Genomic DNA, 17,355 nt, shown 5'->3' with positions numbered 1-17,355 from the left:
GCAGCCAAATTTGGGGTCTCTGGACCCAAAGGGTCCCGAAACAAGCACTACAACATATCCAAAGCTGGGGTTCCTAGCACCAAGTGGCCCCGAGATACGGGGCCCCAAAGTCGGTTCGGGAAATGTCATTCTTTGCACCAGAAAAGTGCTTTACTCGAGTATAAGCCGAGGGGGGGGCACTTTCAGCACAAAAAAAGTGCTGAAAAACTCGGCTTATACTCGAGTATATACGGTAAATGATATATAAAAATATAAAGTCCTCTGGTCTTTAGGCAGCCAAATGGTTCGGGGCTTAAGTGGTTAAAGCCTCCTATACAGCCGTTTCAGTTATTGACAAGTTAATACAAGTGTACAAAGTATGCAAGTGAAAGAATTAATTCTGGTTTGAAGCCAAAAGGATAGTCACACCAAATATTGGATTTGATTTTAGACTTTCAGTTCGTTCACTGTATATTTTTGAAAGCATTCTGTTTTTACGGCATTTCTTCACACCAGCCTAAAACGTTTGCACAGTACTGTATATCTGCAGCAGTAGGGGCATATAAAGACACAAACTCATTCTGGTTGTGAGCAGGCCAATAATAAAACTAAACAGATTCCGGAAAGCTGTGAGAAGCTGAACAGACAGAAGAACACCACCTCTAGCTGAAACCATTCAGCAAGTTGAAAAAATAAGCTCAAGGGAACTCACCTGTCTTGTTTTAGCAGAGGTTTCTATGAATGGAATACCATAACTCTTTGCTAGCTCTTGTGCTTGTTTTGTGTCCACTGTCCGTGATGGGAGGTCACACTTGTTACCAACTAATACCATAGGCACATCATCAGAATCTTTTACTCGGTTGATCTGTTCTCTACAGATGAAAAAAGATCATAGCTGATATTTCCAAGTGAATAATTACATTTTTAAATTAACTAAATAGTGACATTTTTTTTTTTTATTTTGGTAGATGGTGTACAGCTTGTATAACAGTGTAAATTTGCAGTCCCCTCAAAATAGCACACAGTGCCATTAGTGTCTAAACCACTGGCAACAAAAGTGAGTACACTCCTAAGTGAAAATGTCCAAATTGGGCCAATTCGCCATTTTCCCTCCCCGATGTCATGTGACTCATTAGTGTTACAAGGTCTCAGGTGTGAATGGGGAGCAGTTGTGTTTAATTTGGTGTTATCGCTCTCACTCTCTCATACTGGTCACTGGAAGTTCAACATGGCACCTCATGGCAAAGAACTCTCTGAGGATCTAAATAAAATAATTGTTGCTCTACATAAAGATGGCCTAGGCTACAAGAAGATTGCCAAGACCCTGAAATTGAGCTACAGCATGGTGGCCAAGACCATACGGCGGTTTAACAGGACAGGTTCCACTCAAACAGGCCTCTCCATGGTCGGCCAAAGAAGTGGAGTGCACGTGCTCAGCGTAATATCCAGAGGCTGTCTTTGAGAAATAGGCGTATGAATGCTACCAGCAATGCTGCAGAGGTTGAAGGGGTGGTGGGGGGGTCAGCCTGTCAGTGCTCAGACCATACGCTGCACACCGCATCAAATTGGTCTACATGGCTGTCGTCCCAGAAGGAAGCCTCTTCTAAAGATGATGCACAAGAAAGCCCGCAAACAATTTGCTAAAGACAAGCAGACTAAGGACATGGATTACTGGAACCATGTCCTGTGGTCTAATGAGACCAAAATAAACTTATCTGGTTCAGATCAGGTCAAGTGTGTGTGGCAGTAACCAGGTGAGGAAAACAAAAGACAAGTGTCTGCCTAAAGTCAAGCATTATGGTGGGAGTGTCATGGTCTGGGGCTGCATGAGTGCTGTCGTCACTGGGGAGCTACAGTTCATTGAGGGAACCATGAATGCCAACATGTACTGTGACATAACGAAGCAGAGCATGATCCCCTCCCTTTGGAGACTGGGCTGCAGGGCAGTATTCCAACAGGATAATGACCCCAAACACACCTCCAAGACGACCACTGCCTTTCTAAAAAAGCTGAGGGTAAAGGTGATGGACTGGCCAGGCATGTCTCCAGACCTAAACCCTATTGAGCGTCTGTGGGGCATCCCTTAAATGGAAGGTGGAGGAACGCAAGGTCTCTAACATCCACCAGCTACGTGATGTTGTTATGGAGGAGTGGAGGACTCCAGTGGCAACCCGTGAAGCTCTGGTGAACTCCATGTCCAAGAGTGTTAAGGAAGCGCTGGAAAATAATGGTGGCCACACAAAATATTGACAGTTTGGGCCCAATTCTGACATTTTCACTTACGGGTATACTCAATTATGTTGCCAGCAGTTTAGACATTAATGGCTGAGTGTTGAGTTATTTTGAGGGGACAGCAAATTTACACTCACTACATTACATTGTAGTGTTGTCATATGATCCGGTCTGGTTTCCAGCAGCGGAAGCGGTGTGCAGTGGAGGACCGACAACGGCTGTGAAATGGCTGGGAAAGGACATCACCCAAAGACTTACTATGGGGCTTCCGTTGTCAGCTGCCTGTTCTGCACTTGCCTCTACACTGAAGCTGCCACTGATGTTGGGACTGGACTGGATCGGCTGCAGAATTGGCAAGTATAGCGATTTTGCTTTACAGGGTTGGATAGATTAGTTTGGAACGTGGCAAAAAGTAGTTTAGCGTTAGTTAGCTTTTGCCTAAACTTCCACTTTAAGTCATGCCATTAAACTTACGGGCCTTTCATGCAGGTGTGATTTTCTCCTGAAGCTCAGTATTTTAAATTGTGTCCTTTCACAACTATGTAGATTTGTTGATGATTACATATATGATTTGGATTCTTCTATTGCTGTTTGTAATTACCAGAATTTAAAAAAATTATCATCACTGTGTTTAACATAAGCAGTCATACACCTTCATACCTGTATAGAAAAAATAAGTTTTGAAAGTAAAAAAAAAATCTAGAAGCTAAAAGGCAAAGATATATGCCTCTAACCTGTAATGATGGACGTCCTCAAAGGACTTTGTGTTGTTAATAGCAAAGACACACAGAAAGCCTTCTCCAGTTCGCATGTACTGATCTCTCATGGCACTATACTCCTCTTGACCTGCAGTGTCGAGAATATCCAGCAGACATGTTTCACCATCTATCACAACCTGCTTTCGGTACGAATCCTGCATTTATAAAAAGGAAGACAAAAATACAAACTAAAATCTATGATTACCTTAACATAAAAGACTTGTTCCAATACGGTCATTACTTCATTAACCCCAGTATACCCCTCATTATTTAGAGCATTATCTAGAACCAAAACATTTTAGTTTTGGACAGAGTGGGAAAGAAGGTCAGGTTTTACTATGTTAGAGGCTCCATTGGGTAGGTTCCTTTATTTCCTGTCTGGTAAAAGGTTTGTCTCCAAGATAGGAAGTGAGGGGAAATCTCTCTAACAACAAACAGGAAAAAGGCTTTGTTTAAAGGTAAATAGGGAAATGCTTGAACTATGCTTCAGCTGGCTATATATTTGTCATATTAGTATTTGAGTAGCTCATAAAAATGGCATTGGCAAGAGTTTATGGTCAGCAGCCAACATAAACTAGATAGAGAGGTTGGGGAATTTAAAATATGGCTTCAGACAGGCTGCAGGCCTGATGGTTATGGTCAATCCGCCCCCAGCTTCTCCAACCTTTTAGGCCTGGTTCACACCTATGCTTTTTCTGTGGGTTTTCAGTTTTGCAGAAACGCTCTACAGTCCATTTAACATGGTTTAGTATGGTTCATGTTCACACGTCTGTGCGATTTCCCACACATTGCTTTTCTTTTTTTCAGGGACTTTTTTTCCTGCAGCAGGTCTTGTTTTTGGCTCCTTAGACTTTAAATGCAAATGCTTTAGAAACACAGTGCATGCATTTTTATTGCATTTTATTATGTTTCTGCTGGTTTCTCCTCCCGAAAACACATAAAGAATGTCAAACACACATGTGAAAAAAGCTCAAAGCACACCTGGAAAACGCATCAACCGTAACCTGCATAGGTGTGAATCAGGCCTTAGAAAGTTAATAAACATGAATATGTGTATGTGAAAAATTAATAGTTTGTAATACGGTAACACGAAAAAAAAATACTCTAGGTTATCTTGCTCCAATCGCATGCGCTGATGACATCATCGGCTGCATTTATAGTAAATATCTCCTAAACGGTGCAAGTTTAGAAGATATTTACAGTACCTATAGGTAAGCCTTATTATAGGCTCACCTATAGGTACGAGTCAAAGACTGAAGTTTACAACTACTTTAACCACTTGCCTACTGGGCACTCACACCCCCATCCTGCCCAGGGCCATTTTTCAGCTTTCAGCGCTGTTGCACTTTGAATGACAATTGCACGGTCATGCTACACTGTACCAAGATGAAATAATCATTTTCTTCAGACAAATAGAGCTTCTTTTGGTGGTATTTAATCACTGCTGTTTTTTTTTTTTTTTTTAGTAAAACAATTTTGAAAAAAACCCCCCAAAAAAAAAAAAAAAAAAAAAAATTACACTTAGTTTCTGCCAGTAAATTTTGTAACCAAGTAATTTTTTCCCCTTCACCGATGTGCACTGATGAGGCGGCACTGGTGAGCTGAACTAGTGGGCATTGATAAGTTGGCACGTATGGGCACTGATGAGGAGGCACTAATATGCCACACTTATGGGCACTGATAGGCGGCATGGATAGGCGGTACTGATGAGCGACACTGATGGGCATTGATGGACATTAATGGGCAGCAATGACTGGCATCGCTAATGGGCACCGATTGGCGACACTGTTGGCGTTATATTGTCTATACATGCCTAGATGTCCCCCTGCGTGGAGATGCCGCTGATCGGCTCTCCTCGCCACACACACTGACAGGGTGAGGCGAGGAGCGCCGATTACCGGCATCTCTGCGTTTACATGTGACTGGCTGTGATTGAACACAGCCGATCATATGGTTAAAGAGCCGCGGAAGTGGGTCTTTACAGAGATCGGGGTCACGCCGTGTCCTAGCAAGACGGAGCGGCCACGGTGCATGCCCCCAAGGACGCGCGAAAGTGGCTGTTCTGGGACGCTGTCATATGACGTCCCCCCAAAACGAGAGCCGCACCGTCCCGCAGTCATTTGACGGTGGGTGGTCGGCAACTGGTTAAAAACAGATTTATGCAAAAATCAGCCATATTAACCGATTAAACCGATCAGCCATATTATGACCACTGACAGGTAACACACATAATGGCATCTGAAGTGGGTGGGATATATTAGGCAGCAAGTGAACAATATGGTCCCTGATGTTGATGGGTTGAAAGCAGAAAAAAAAAAAAAAAGGGCAAGCGTAAGGATTTGAGTGACTTTGACAAGAGCCAATATGGTAATGGCTAGACTGGGTCAAAAAATCTCCAAAACTGCAGCTCATGTGGGATTGTACCCAAAATTGTTCTTTACACATGCAGTGCGGTTAACTGGTTGTTTTTTCTAAGGGTGAGCAAAAAGTTTATACCGATCCGCCAATCCTCCGGAAAACTGCACTCCCCACAGTCCAATGGTGGACTGTTCCTGTCTGTGGAGCATGCGGACATCATTAACACTCCATTTTCAAGACCGCTGGAGCACGGGGGTGCCGGACCAGTCTTGTGCAGGGAGGACCGACAGATCAGGCAAGTATATCTCCGCCGTCCTCTCCCCTAGAATAAAACAAGCAGTTAACCAATGCGATGCAGGCAGTTCTACTGCACAGGGGCAAAAAAAAAAAAAAAAAAAAACCAAACATTTAGCCCAGAGCTCTGCTAGAAGCAGTTTTTTTTTTTTTTTTTCTTTATATATGTTGGTATAGTGGAGTCTGAATTAGGTGATTTATTTTGTTGGCTAAAAAAAAGAAACCATCCAAGTTGCTGGATATCTTGAAGTACAAATAAATCAAAAAATGTGAACCTGTGGCCAGGCTATGGACATACTGATTTGCTTATTAATAACAAGTTATAAACAAGCCTTAAAAAAAAAAAAAAAAAACAGGATTTTTTCGTCATACTTACCTGTAAAATCCTTTTTTTAGTACATCATGGGACACAGGCTAATATTCATTACCTACTGGGTTAGACCCTGACACAGGAGCCGAGAGGCAGAGAGGGGAGGGGGGAGGAGGAGAGACAGCAGGGCTACAGCTGATGGAGGCAAACTGACCACAGTATCAGGGCTCAGGGGCCATGCTTACCGAGGTCAGTTTACATAGGAGTGGGGAGAAACTGGGTCTTTTCAATTGAGCTGTATAGTTTATAGGTCACATTAAAAAAAAAAAAGTGGAAAAAGTTCTGAAATGATTTTTTTTTTTTTTTTAATACTTTATTTAATATTTTATCCATACAAAACCCAATCCCTCGGGTAAAAAAAAAAAAAAAATTACAAATTTCATAAACATCATACATCATATTACTGTCATTCTTCCCTAAACTCAACCCCCCCTTCCCCGTTCTTGCAGAAGGTCAGAGGAGACATCCTATAACTGTTCCGCCCAATCTTATCTAACTCTCCCGCCCTTTATACACCCTTTATGATCTCCTCCAAATACCTCCAGGTCTTTTTAAACTTTTGGCATCCTGCCTATTTGCCATTCCGTACCTCATCCTCGTCGGGTGCCTCTCCCCTACTGTCCAAACCTTCAACATTGTATACCTCATTAATACATATGAGCCAATCACGAATGTTTGGGCTGGCCGGATCTAACCATTTCGTTGCTATCTGCATCTTAGCTGCGTCTAGCAGTATAGGAACAATAGAAGATTGGTATCCCTTCAACGACTTTTCCGTACCGTGGAATAAGCACACCCACGGATCCTCTACAATGGCTTCCCCTGTTATTTCCTTAATCAGTATTATAATTTTTTCCCAAAAGATTCTAATAAGTGGACACTCCCACCATATGTGGGCCATTGTTCCTACACACATACACCCCCTCCAACATGTATCGGATTTAGTACTATCGATTTTGCTTAGCTTGTCTGGAGTGGCATACCATCTTGCAAGACATTTGTAATGAATTTCAATTCTCTTGGTATCGAGTGCTGCATAATGTACCAACTTCAATATCTTCTCCAACGTGGATTTACTACATTGTGACCCTAACTCCCGCTCCCACTTTTTGATGTAGGGAGGCACCTCCAGCTCTGACCCCTCACCCAGAATCCTATAAATTTGTGCAATAGATCCACCCGCTTGTTCCCTCACACAGACCTGCTCGAATGGTCTATACTCGTCCTCACTTCTGAGTGGTTTCGGTAATTTTTCAATAAAATGCGAAAGAAATTACAACTACTTTATATGGTAAAACGCAGGGGAGGGGTGGGACTACCAGACGTAAAAGCCTACTACAGGGCAACACATCTTACCAGACTAATAGACTGGTACTGCCACTCAGAGGCCAAACAATGGGTCACTATGGAGATAGAGGACTCCGATGGTACGGCCAGGAGTTGGCCGTGGATCTCCACTCCGATCCCGAAGTTCATCGCCGAACACCCAACTCTGGGAAACACACTGAGAGTGGCCAGAGAAACCTTTCGTAAAACCCGGATATCACCCATTCCTTCTCCTATGGTGCCGATCCTGGGCAACCCTGACTTCTTGCCGGGCTGCCAGGGGCCGATTTATAGAGCCTTATCGGAGGGAGATAGATGGCCACATCTCCACGACTTCCTGGATTCCGGTGGCCAGCTCAGGACGACCGCGGGAATAGAAGACCTGGACACGCCATTGGATTTCCTGAGCGGTCTACAACTGCGTAACTTTTTACGCCGAAGCGCTCGAACTCTAGGTCCCCCACGCCCACTCACGGAATTGGAACGTATCTGCCACCGCAGAGAGCCCGTACGCCACTCTTTATCCCTGATCTACCTCTCTCTGATCGCCCCGGCTGAAGGCTTTGTGCCCCCTTTCCTTACTAAATGGGAGACAGAATTAGGAGCACATTTTGATGAAACACAAAGGGAAAAGATCTTACACTTTGCCCAAAAATCTTCTCTAGCCACAAGGGTCCAGGAGACATGCTACAAGATTGTGACCAGATGGTACAGAGTACCATCCACTCTTCACAGGTTCCTCCCGCAGATACCAAGTCTATGTTGGCGTTGTGGAGCAGGAGAGGGAACAATGTTGCACATTTTCTGGGACTGTCCCAAGATTAAACCTTTTTGGAAAGAGGTGACAGACACGGTCGAGCGTTTGACGGGTGTCGCACTGGAGGGAGATCCCGGGGCCTGTTTGCTGCACCTATCTAGAAGTCCAATTAAGAAGTATAAAGCTTCACTCACCATACAACTACTTAATGCGGCTAAGGCCTGCATCCCTCTATTTTGGAGATCGGAAATCCCACCAACGAAGACCCAGTGGTATGCCAGGGTTAACGAACTGCGTGACATGAAGATCTTACGGCCACCCTGCATGACAGGGAGGAAACCTTCGGGAGACCTGGCGCCCCTGGCAACACTTCATCTACTCCGAGGCCAACCTCCGGGAGGTGACTTAGCGTGGACACTCCTTGACACGAGGCCCGCCTAGCTGGAGGGTGACACCACCATCCTCTTCTCTTACCTCTCTCTTCCCCCTTTTCTCTTCTACTTCCCCTCCCCCTCTCCTCTCTATCTTTCTTGCCCCTCCCTCCCTATTGTCTCCCGCTTTTTTCCCCCTCCCTTCCCCCCCCCCCCATTCTTCCTAGGTTCTCACACAACCCCCTATACTCATCCGGCTAAGGGAAGATCTGATCAGATATATTGAATATCATGGTCTACATTACTTTACGTTAGTTGCCCCTTGCCGGACTCTACTGATCGGCAAGGAATATCTCCACCCCCGGTCAGTGGAGAGCTTCTCTCTTTGTTATTTTGGTTTACTCCTATACTGTCGATAAAGGATAATTACACGAGTCATCAGTTTACACAAGGCATATTTCAGGGAACTGCTTGCAAATGGACACTATGATAATCATTACATTAGACTCTCCCATGCACTCAGGCTCCGCCTTCACCATACAGATTGTGTAAACAAGAGGAATGTATATGTGTTACATCTTTAGTCGACGGTAGTTTCTGTTAAAGTCCTCTCCCTACCTCTGTTTTATATTATCCATTAAATGTTATAGATCTTGATAACATGTACATCAAACTGTAACATGCATTATTGACAATAAAATAAAGGAATTAAAAAAAAAAAAATAAATAAATAAAATGCAAAAGCTGGAGAAACCTCCACACATCCATAGCCCACAAACCCGATTCGTACCTTAATTCTGCAAACGTGCGTAATCTCCCCTTTTTACAAAATTTTTAAGTTGAATTCCATCCTATTTTATCCAATTCCCTCCCACCTCCCTCATCCTGGTTGAAAAAATAAATTGTCTTTCATATAAATCAAAGGTGAGAATGTGTATCAAATCCCAATATTTAAGGGTGTTTCGAGTCAATTCCGCTGTGTTTGTGCTCAGTGCTCTATATTTTGGAGGGTTCCAAATGCTATGCCCTAAATCGTGTTACTCAAATAATATTCTATGTTGACCCATCTCTTCTCCGAATCCTTTTTTGACCATTCAATAACACGTGATAAAATAACTGCCTAAATAATACCTATTGAAGTCGGGTAGGCCAAGTCCCCCTTTTTTTTTTCCCCTGCTCAAAACTGCGTAGGAGATACGTGGTTTTTTGCCACCCAGACAAATCTTGCTATCGAACTCCGTAGGGCTCTAAGTAATACTAAGGGAGTGGGATAGGCAACATCTGAAATTTAACAGTATTTTGGGAGCCAATATCCAATATCATTTTAGCCGCATTCACGCGCCCGAGCCATGAAAGAGGCCTTGATGATAATCTTCTAGCTTCCTGCCTAATCTCATCCAGCAATGGAATATAATTTTTTTAGGTATAATTTTTTAAATGTGTTAGATAATTTAATCCCTAAATACTTAATTTCCTTTTTCCAAGGGAAAGGGAACACCTGAGCAAGGTGGGCTTCCTCTTGTTTTCCTACACTAATATTCAGGATCTCCGACTTCTTCAAATTTATTTTAAAATTAGAGATTTCCCCGTATCTTCTAAGGATCCGTAACACATTTGGGAGGGTGATTCTGGGGTTTGTGATAAAAAAACATTACATCATCGGCAAATGCCGCGAGTTTGTGTTCCTCTGCTCTTGTCTTCACCCCACTACAGTCTGGGTTACTATGAATAGTGGCTAATAGGGGCTCAAGAGACAGGACAAACAAGAGAGGGGACAAGGGGCACCCCTGCCTAGTGCCGTTTTCCATTTTAAAGGGTTTTGAAAGAACCCCATTAACCCTAACGGAAGCCGAAGGGTTATTGTATAGGGCCTTAACCCACTAAATATACCTCGGGCCCAACCCCATTACTTCCAAAGTATTCATCATGAACCCCCAGTCTACCCTGTCAAACGCTTTTTCCGCGTCCACTGACAGAACAGAACAGAATAGAACTGGGGGTCCGTCCCGTTTACCTGATTCCAACAGGAGCGCTGCTCGCACCCCATTATCCCTACTCTGTCTCCCGGGCACAAAGCCGGTTTGGTCAGCATGAACAAGTGAGGTAATTTTATCCTTAAGTCTATTTGCCAGAACTTTCGCATAGAGTTTAACGTCTGCATTCAGCAGCGAGATGGGTCTGTAACTAGAACAGAGATTAGCATTTTTTCCTTCTTTTAATATCAGGGTTATCGAAGCTGTTAAACATCACATCAGTGGCCTGCTAAAGGTCATTTTGTAGGGCTCTGGCAGTGTTCATCCTGTCCCTCCTTGCACAAAGGAGCAGATACCGTTCCTGCTGATGGGTAATGACCTTCTACGGCCCTGTCTAGCTCTCCTAAAGTAACTGCCTGTCTCCTGGAATCTCCTCCGTGCTCTTGAGACCGTGCTGAGAGACACAACAAACCTTCTGGCAAAGGCACGTATTTATTTGCCATCCTGGAGGAGTTGGACTGCCTGTGCAACCTCTATAGGGTCCAGGTATCACCTCATGCTACCAGTAGTGACACTGACTTATTCTAGCCAAATGCAAAACTAGTGAAAACCAGTCAGAAAAGACGAGTAGGGAAAAAACGTCAGTGGCCTCCACCTACAAAACCATTTCTGTTTTGGAGGTAGTCTCATTGTTGCCCATCTAGAGCGCCTGTTAATTTCATTAAGGCTACTTTCACACTGGGGCAGGCGGGTGCCGGCGGTAAAGCTGCGCTATTTTTAGCACCACTTTACCATCATTTTAGTGGCGCTATTCGGCCGATAGCGGGTTGGTTTAAAACCGGCTGCAGCGGTTTTGCGGCGCTGCCCCATGGAGCGGGAAACAAGGGAGCTACAATTGAGCAATAAATCAAACACGCATAAAGGCACAACGCAGGGGAATATACAAGGCCTTCTACCTAATCCAGGGAAAGCAAATCGGAAAGATCAAGGGGCCATTCCTAAAACGCAACAAACCCAACTTGATAGTTTTTTAGACAGAAATACAACACCATTACCAAGCCCCATGCCTCTCACGCAACTTCTGATAGCCACGGATCCACCGACTCCAAAGAGCTAAATGTCATCAACCTCTCCTCGCACCAGCTAACCGATGAGGAGCAGAAAGTGTTATCATTAGGCCTCTCCTTCTGTCCCAACCAAAGCATGGATACCTTCGAAACAACAAAGGATATTCACCTATTTGCCCGGAAATTGCTGTTGAAAAGCCTATATACAAAACAAAAAGCTACACAATCGGAAGTAGCACCAAATCTAAAAACAGCAGATTTTAAGGCTCTCAGAGATTTAAACCTCCTACTGCAAGAGAGCAACTCTGCAGAAAACTTCTGGGAAGAATTGGGAGAAGGGGAAGGCAATGAAGAAGAGTCTGAAGATGAAATCACTAAACTTAACACAAAAATTGATAAAAAGTTCAAAAGAAAATCACACAAATTTCCTCCGCTCAATCTTAATCCAGCGATAGCGCTCTTTGTCAAACAGACAACTAAAGAAATTGAAAAACTAGACAGACGAAGAATTAAAAACAACCTCAATCCAGAATTGCGACATGCACTCAACACCTTGAAGAGCGACATAAACATCACAATCAAAGCATCGGACAAAGGTGGAAATATTGTCCTCATGGACAACGAGAATTACGTAAAAATGTGCCTTAAAGTTCTTAACAACACCGAATGTTACAAAAAAATATCCCCGGCAATAGTTGAGAGATACAATCAGGAATTCTATTGTCTAGTGGATGAATCGCTCAATGAAGGGGCCATCAACAAAGAAACGTGGGAGTTTATACGAACACAACATCCTCGGGTACCCACCTTTTACGCCCTGCCCAAGGTGCATAAAAGATTAGAAGATCCACCAGGGAGACCCATCATTTCAGGCAACGGGTCAATCACTGAAGGTATCAGCCAGGTAATAGATTACCATCTTAGACCCCACGTCATGGATTTACCGTCCTACACCAAAGACACGATCCACCTGCTGCAGATTATTGATAATTTGACTATCCCCGACTCTGCCCTCCTAGTTACTATCGATGTGGAGTGTCTATATAATAGCATTCCACATGATGCAGGAGTAGCAGCGGTCGAACGAGTGTTGAGGCAAAGAGCAACCACTGACTGGAAGTTCAATGCCTTCATACTCACAATGCTTGAATTTATTTTGAAACACAATGTGTTTCTATTTGAGGGCTCCCACTACCTCCAGGTACAGGGAGTGGCTATGGGGACATGCTGTGCTCCCTCATACGCCAACCTGTACCTGGGGGAGTGGGAGAAGACCTTCTTGCTGGGAGAGGGATCGTCTATGTACTCTGACCACATACTCATGTGGCAGAGGTACATAGACGATATTTTCATCATTTGGGACGGCTCAGAAAACAGACTCAGGGAATGCCTGAGGTCCATGAACGCAAATAGTTTCAATCTTTTCTTTACTATGATTTATGATTCCAGGGAGGTCAACTTCCTGGATATCACTATCTCCAAAGACCAAACAGGAGTACTCCATAGCAATCTTTACAGAAAAGAGACAGCGGGGAACACTCTGCTACATGCGGATAGTTTCCACCCTGAGCCATTGAAGAGATCCATTCCGTTCAGTCAATTTCTAAGACTCAAGAGGAATTGCAGTACATACGAAAACTTCCAGCAGGAATCCAACAAACTGACTGCCAGACTAAGAGAGAGAGGATACACCAAAACAGCTCTCAAAAAAGCGTTTAACCGCGTTAAGAACATGGACAGACGAAATCTGATCTTTAAAAAGAAAAACTTGATGAAGGAAGATAATTCAACCAGAATTATGAAATTTTCCAACGAACATCAACAAATAAGAAAAATTATTTCCAAACACTGGTCCATTCTTACAGAAGATCCCATCTTAGGCGGTCTGGTCACCCCTAGACCTCAAATTACCTATACAAAATCAGGTTCTATAGGAAATATGCTCACCCAGAGTGAGTACAAAGGAAGTGCAAGAACGGACCCCTGCAAAACCTGGGGCACTTATCCCTGTGGAGCATGTGCTCAGTGTGGAGTTATAGGTAGGAGAACCATGATCACATTACCTAATGGGGAGAATTTTCAACTACGACACTTCGCGAACTGTAGAACGCGGGGAGTCGTTTATCTGATGCAATGTCAGTGCGGGGCCTTCTACGTGGGGAAAACCCGACAGGAACTCACCAAGAGGGTTGAGAAGCATATCCATAGTATGAGTATTGGCAACCTATATCTGCCACTGGGCAGGCATGTAGCAAAACAGCATGGGTACAGGATGCCTAAGGTTAACTTCACTGTGGTAGATAGATTACACATACCCACCAGGGGGGGTGACTGGAACAAGGCCCTGCTCCAGCGCGAGATGCGCTGGATCAGGCGCCTTAGGGCCACCACTCCCCCAGGGCTCAACGAGACAGAGAGCTTTAGGCCCTTCCTAGAGGGCTTTAGATCAGGTAAAACCGATTAGGGGCATGCCCTCTCTTCCACCCCATGCATATCGAATTTAAATCATTCACCCCCTTACCTTCGTTTCCCCCTGCCCCTGGACCCTAAACACCCCACCCCCCCCATTTCCTCCCCCCCTCCCTCTCCCTTTTCATTACATCTTTGACCCCCGAGATACCGTTCGGACACTATCTGAAGATTGTTTAGCCTTTTGGGGGGTTTCTAATTTATTACATAACGTCAGCTCTATGTAGTTCACTAAGTTGAAGACTCTACTATAGCTGGGTTGGGGCCTGTATACATTACAACCCCCACCCAGTGGAATTATTTTATTAATGTATTGTTTATTTAATTTCCATTATGTTTGTTTATTTGACTTTACTGTTCTACCATGATCTCCGCTTAACATCACTGTAATGAATTTTGGTTTATCTCCTGTGATGAGTTGCCCCCATAGGCGTCACCTCGGGGGGAGCTAGTCATGCGGAGGCCAGGGACTTGCCACCTGCCTCTCGGATATGCCGGAGTTGTCCTATACCTACCCGACACAGGGGGGTCCCACTGCTCTAGTTAGCTATGGGGCCTTTTTGCCCTGCCCTGCATATTTGCCAGGCGGGAATCCCTGTGCCGGTGGTTATCAGTCCTCCCCTCCCTCTCCAAAAGAAATTGGGGGGAACTCTTGTGGCATTTATCTTAAAGGCTCTGAGCGACTTTTTTTTTACTACCTTTATTATTATTATCTTCAATATTCTCATTATCATTATCTTCTCCCCCCCCCCCCCCCCCACTAGCTTTCCCCCCCCCTGGTCCTTCAGACCAGGGGGGGGACATGCTACTGGGGTAATTATTAGGGGATCTACTGGATTGGCTGCATCCATTTTCGATGCAGCTCTATTTCCGAGTGTTTAGCTGCGGTGATACTTCGTTCGAGTGTGGGCACAGCCCTCTTTAAAGATGGCTGCTGGCGCTCACAGCATCATCCTTGACCCTCTCAGCCTTGCGTAAGGCGCGCTGCTACGTCGCGCATGCGCAGACCCGTTGTAGCGGAGTTGGTTGCCTAGGTAGCATTCGGCGTCCCTACGCCGAATGCTCCTGACAGTAGCTACCCCCACAAGCCGCGCCATTGGCCAGCGCGGCGTCTGGTCTCCGCCCACCCACCGGCCCACACCACAAATAGGACGCCAAAGACGGCAAATGGCGCCATTCTTCCCTGGACATTCATCCATGCATATGGGGCAGGCTTAAAACCTCTGGCATCACGGAAACTTCCCCCCGGCCCTTCACCTGGTGACCAGCTATTTATCTAGAAGTAAGTGCGTTCTCTTCCTTATATTTGGGACTCCCCACTCCATGGGAGGTATGGGTGCCCCTACATATGACCAAGGGGGTACTTCTCTGTATATGAGATTTGCTGGGGGGTTTGCCCACACATATCACTCATTTTTACTATTTGCCCCATCACAGATAGCCATCAATTTTTCTTTGAGGCTAAGGACGCCAAACGTTTGGATCATTTATTATATCCAGCCGCCTTGTAGAGTATTAGGACATTCCAGGCCTTTCTGATGTGGGATGTTTCTGGCCTCTGGCATGTAGCCCCCCCAACCGAGCTGCCTTGGGAGAGCGTAAGTCACATGAGAATATAACCATTGTAGGGGATATGTATGGTATATATATGTACAGTTCATAATAGTATTGTTTTCTGATTTTTTAGACTGTGATGTATTTTCCCTGAAGAAGACTTGTATCTGTTAAGATTTAAACGTTGAAACGCGTTGGAATTCCACTACCTCACACCAGGGTGGCCATCTAGGGTGACCGCACTGGGTAGTGTGATACATCACATTCTTCCTCAAGTCATTTTCCATATGCAATTCTCTATATTCATTTTGTATTGGATGTATCTGTAGAATTACTACATGCTTTGGAATTTATTCTATTTTTTGTTCTATGTCCACTGATCTACATGATCATTTGTGAAAAATTAAAAAAAAATTTATACACTTTTAACGTTGAAAATATTAAATAAATTGATTTTATTTTTATAAATATTCTTTGTATTCATTGCCTTAAAAATCCCGTTAGAGGTATTATATATTTTTCCAAGGCACGTATTTATTTGCCATCCTGGAGGAGTTGGACTGCCTGTGCAACCTCTATAGGGTCCAGGTATCACCTCATGCTACCAGTAGTGACACTGACTTATTCTAGCCAAATGCAAAACTAGTGAAAACCAGTCAGAAAAGACGAGTAGGGAAAAAACGTCAGTGGCCTCCACCTACAAAACCATTTCTGTTTTGGAGGTAGTCTCATTGTTGCCCATCTAGAGTGCCTGTTAATTTCATTAAGGCTACTTTCACACTGGGGCAGGCGGGTGCCGGCGGTAAAGCTGCGCTATTTTTAGCACCACTTTACCATCATTTTAGTGGCGCTATTCGGCCGCTAGCGGGTTGGTTTAAAACCGACTGCAGCGGTTTTGCGGCGCTGCCCCATTGTTTTCAATGGGCAGGGGCGATTATAGGAGCAGTATATACACTGCTCCTATAGCGCTGCAAAGATGCGGCTTGCAGGACTTTTTTGACCGTCCTGCAAGCGCACCGCTCCAGTGTGGAGAGACAGGCGAGACTCTTTACAGGCGCTATTTTTAGCGCTGTAGCGCCTCAGTGTGAAAGTAGCCTAACACCAAAGCAGCTGAAACCGATTCACCCCCCCCCCCCCCCCCACTACTTAACTGACCAGATCAATATCCCAGGAGTTTAATTGACTTGATGCTATACTCTGATTAAAAAGTGTTCCTTTATTTTAAATTTTTTTGAGCAGTGTATATTAGTAAAAAGGCCTGAGCATGTAGGCCCTTTACAAAATAATCTAGAGTGGGTGACCGGGAACAAAGAGCGCAAATTTATTAAATACCGTATTTATCGGCGTATAACACGCACATTCATTTTAAGAGGGAAGTTTCAGGAAAAAAAACTTAAATTTTAAATAAGGAACTTTGAAGCAAAATAAGGGTCAGTGCCCATCTGCAGCCTCACCATTGCCATCAGTGCAGCCTGATCAATGCCCGTCTGCAGCCTCATCAGTCCCCATCAATGCAGCCTCACCATTGCCATCAGTGCAGCCTGGTCGATGCCCATTTGCAGCCTAGAGGGGGGGGGGGGGGGGGGGGGAACGGCGCGGGACGAGCGCCGACAGATTACATACAGTGAGAATCTTCTATGATAGATAGAACAGTGGTCCAATGGTGGCCCAGGAGACGGGACTTCCTATTACAGAGGAGACACAGGAGATTCTCACTGTATGTAATCTGACGGCGCTCGTCCCACCCTGTCCCCTCCAAGGCAGCTAAATTTGAAGTATTGCCATATAACACGCACACGCTATTTGCACCCGATTTTCAGGGTGAAAAGGTGCGTGTTATATGCCAA

The 17,355-nt window shown here is 44.6% G+C and overlaps 1 protein-coding gene across 2 annotated transcripts in view; it reads right to left on the bottom strand.

The window, feature by feature from the left end:
• LOC141110762 (GTPase KRas-like) overlaps positions 1-17,355 on the bottom strand; it is a 79,712-nt gene that overhangs the window by 33,934 nt on the left and 28,423 nt on the right. For both annotated transcript variants that reach the window (XM_073602355.1, XM_073602354.1), the window contains exons 3-4: positions 2,946-3,124; positions 692-851 (exon numbers count right to left, since the gene is read on the bottom strand). In XM_073602355.1, the coding sequence (XP_073458456.1) occupies positions 692-851; positions 2,946-3,124 (339 nt within the window). The remainder of the gene's footprint in view (positions 1-691; positions 852-2,945; positions 3,125-17,355) is intronic.

The sequence above is a fragment of the Aquarana catesbeiana genome, linkage group LG10 (genome assembly GCF_042186555.1).
Source record: "Aquarana catesbeiana isolate 2022-GZ linkage group LG10, ASM4218655v1, whole genome shotgun sequence".
Taxonomy (NCBI): Eukaryota; Metazoa; Chordata; class Amphibia; order Anura; family Ranidae; genus Aquarana; species Aquarana catesbeiana.
This window is presented reverse-complemented; position numbering and strand designations above follow the sequence as displayed.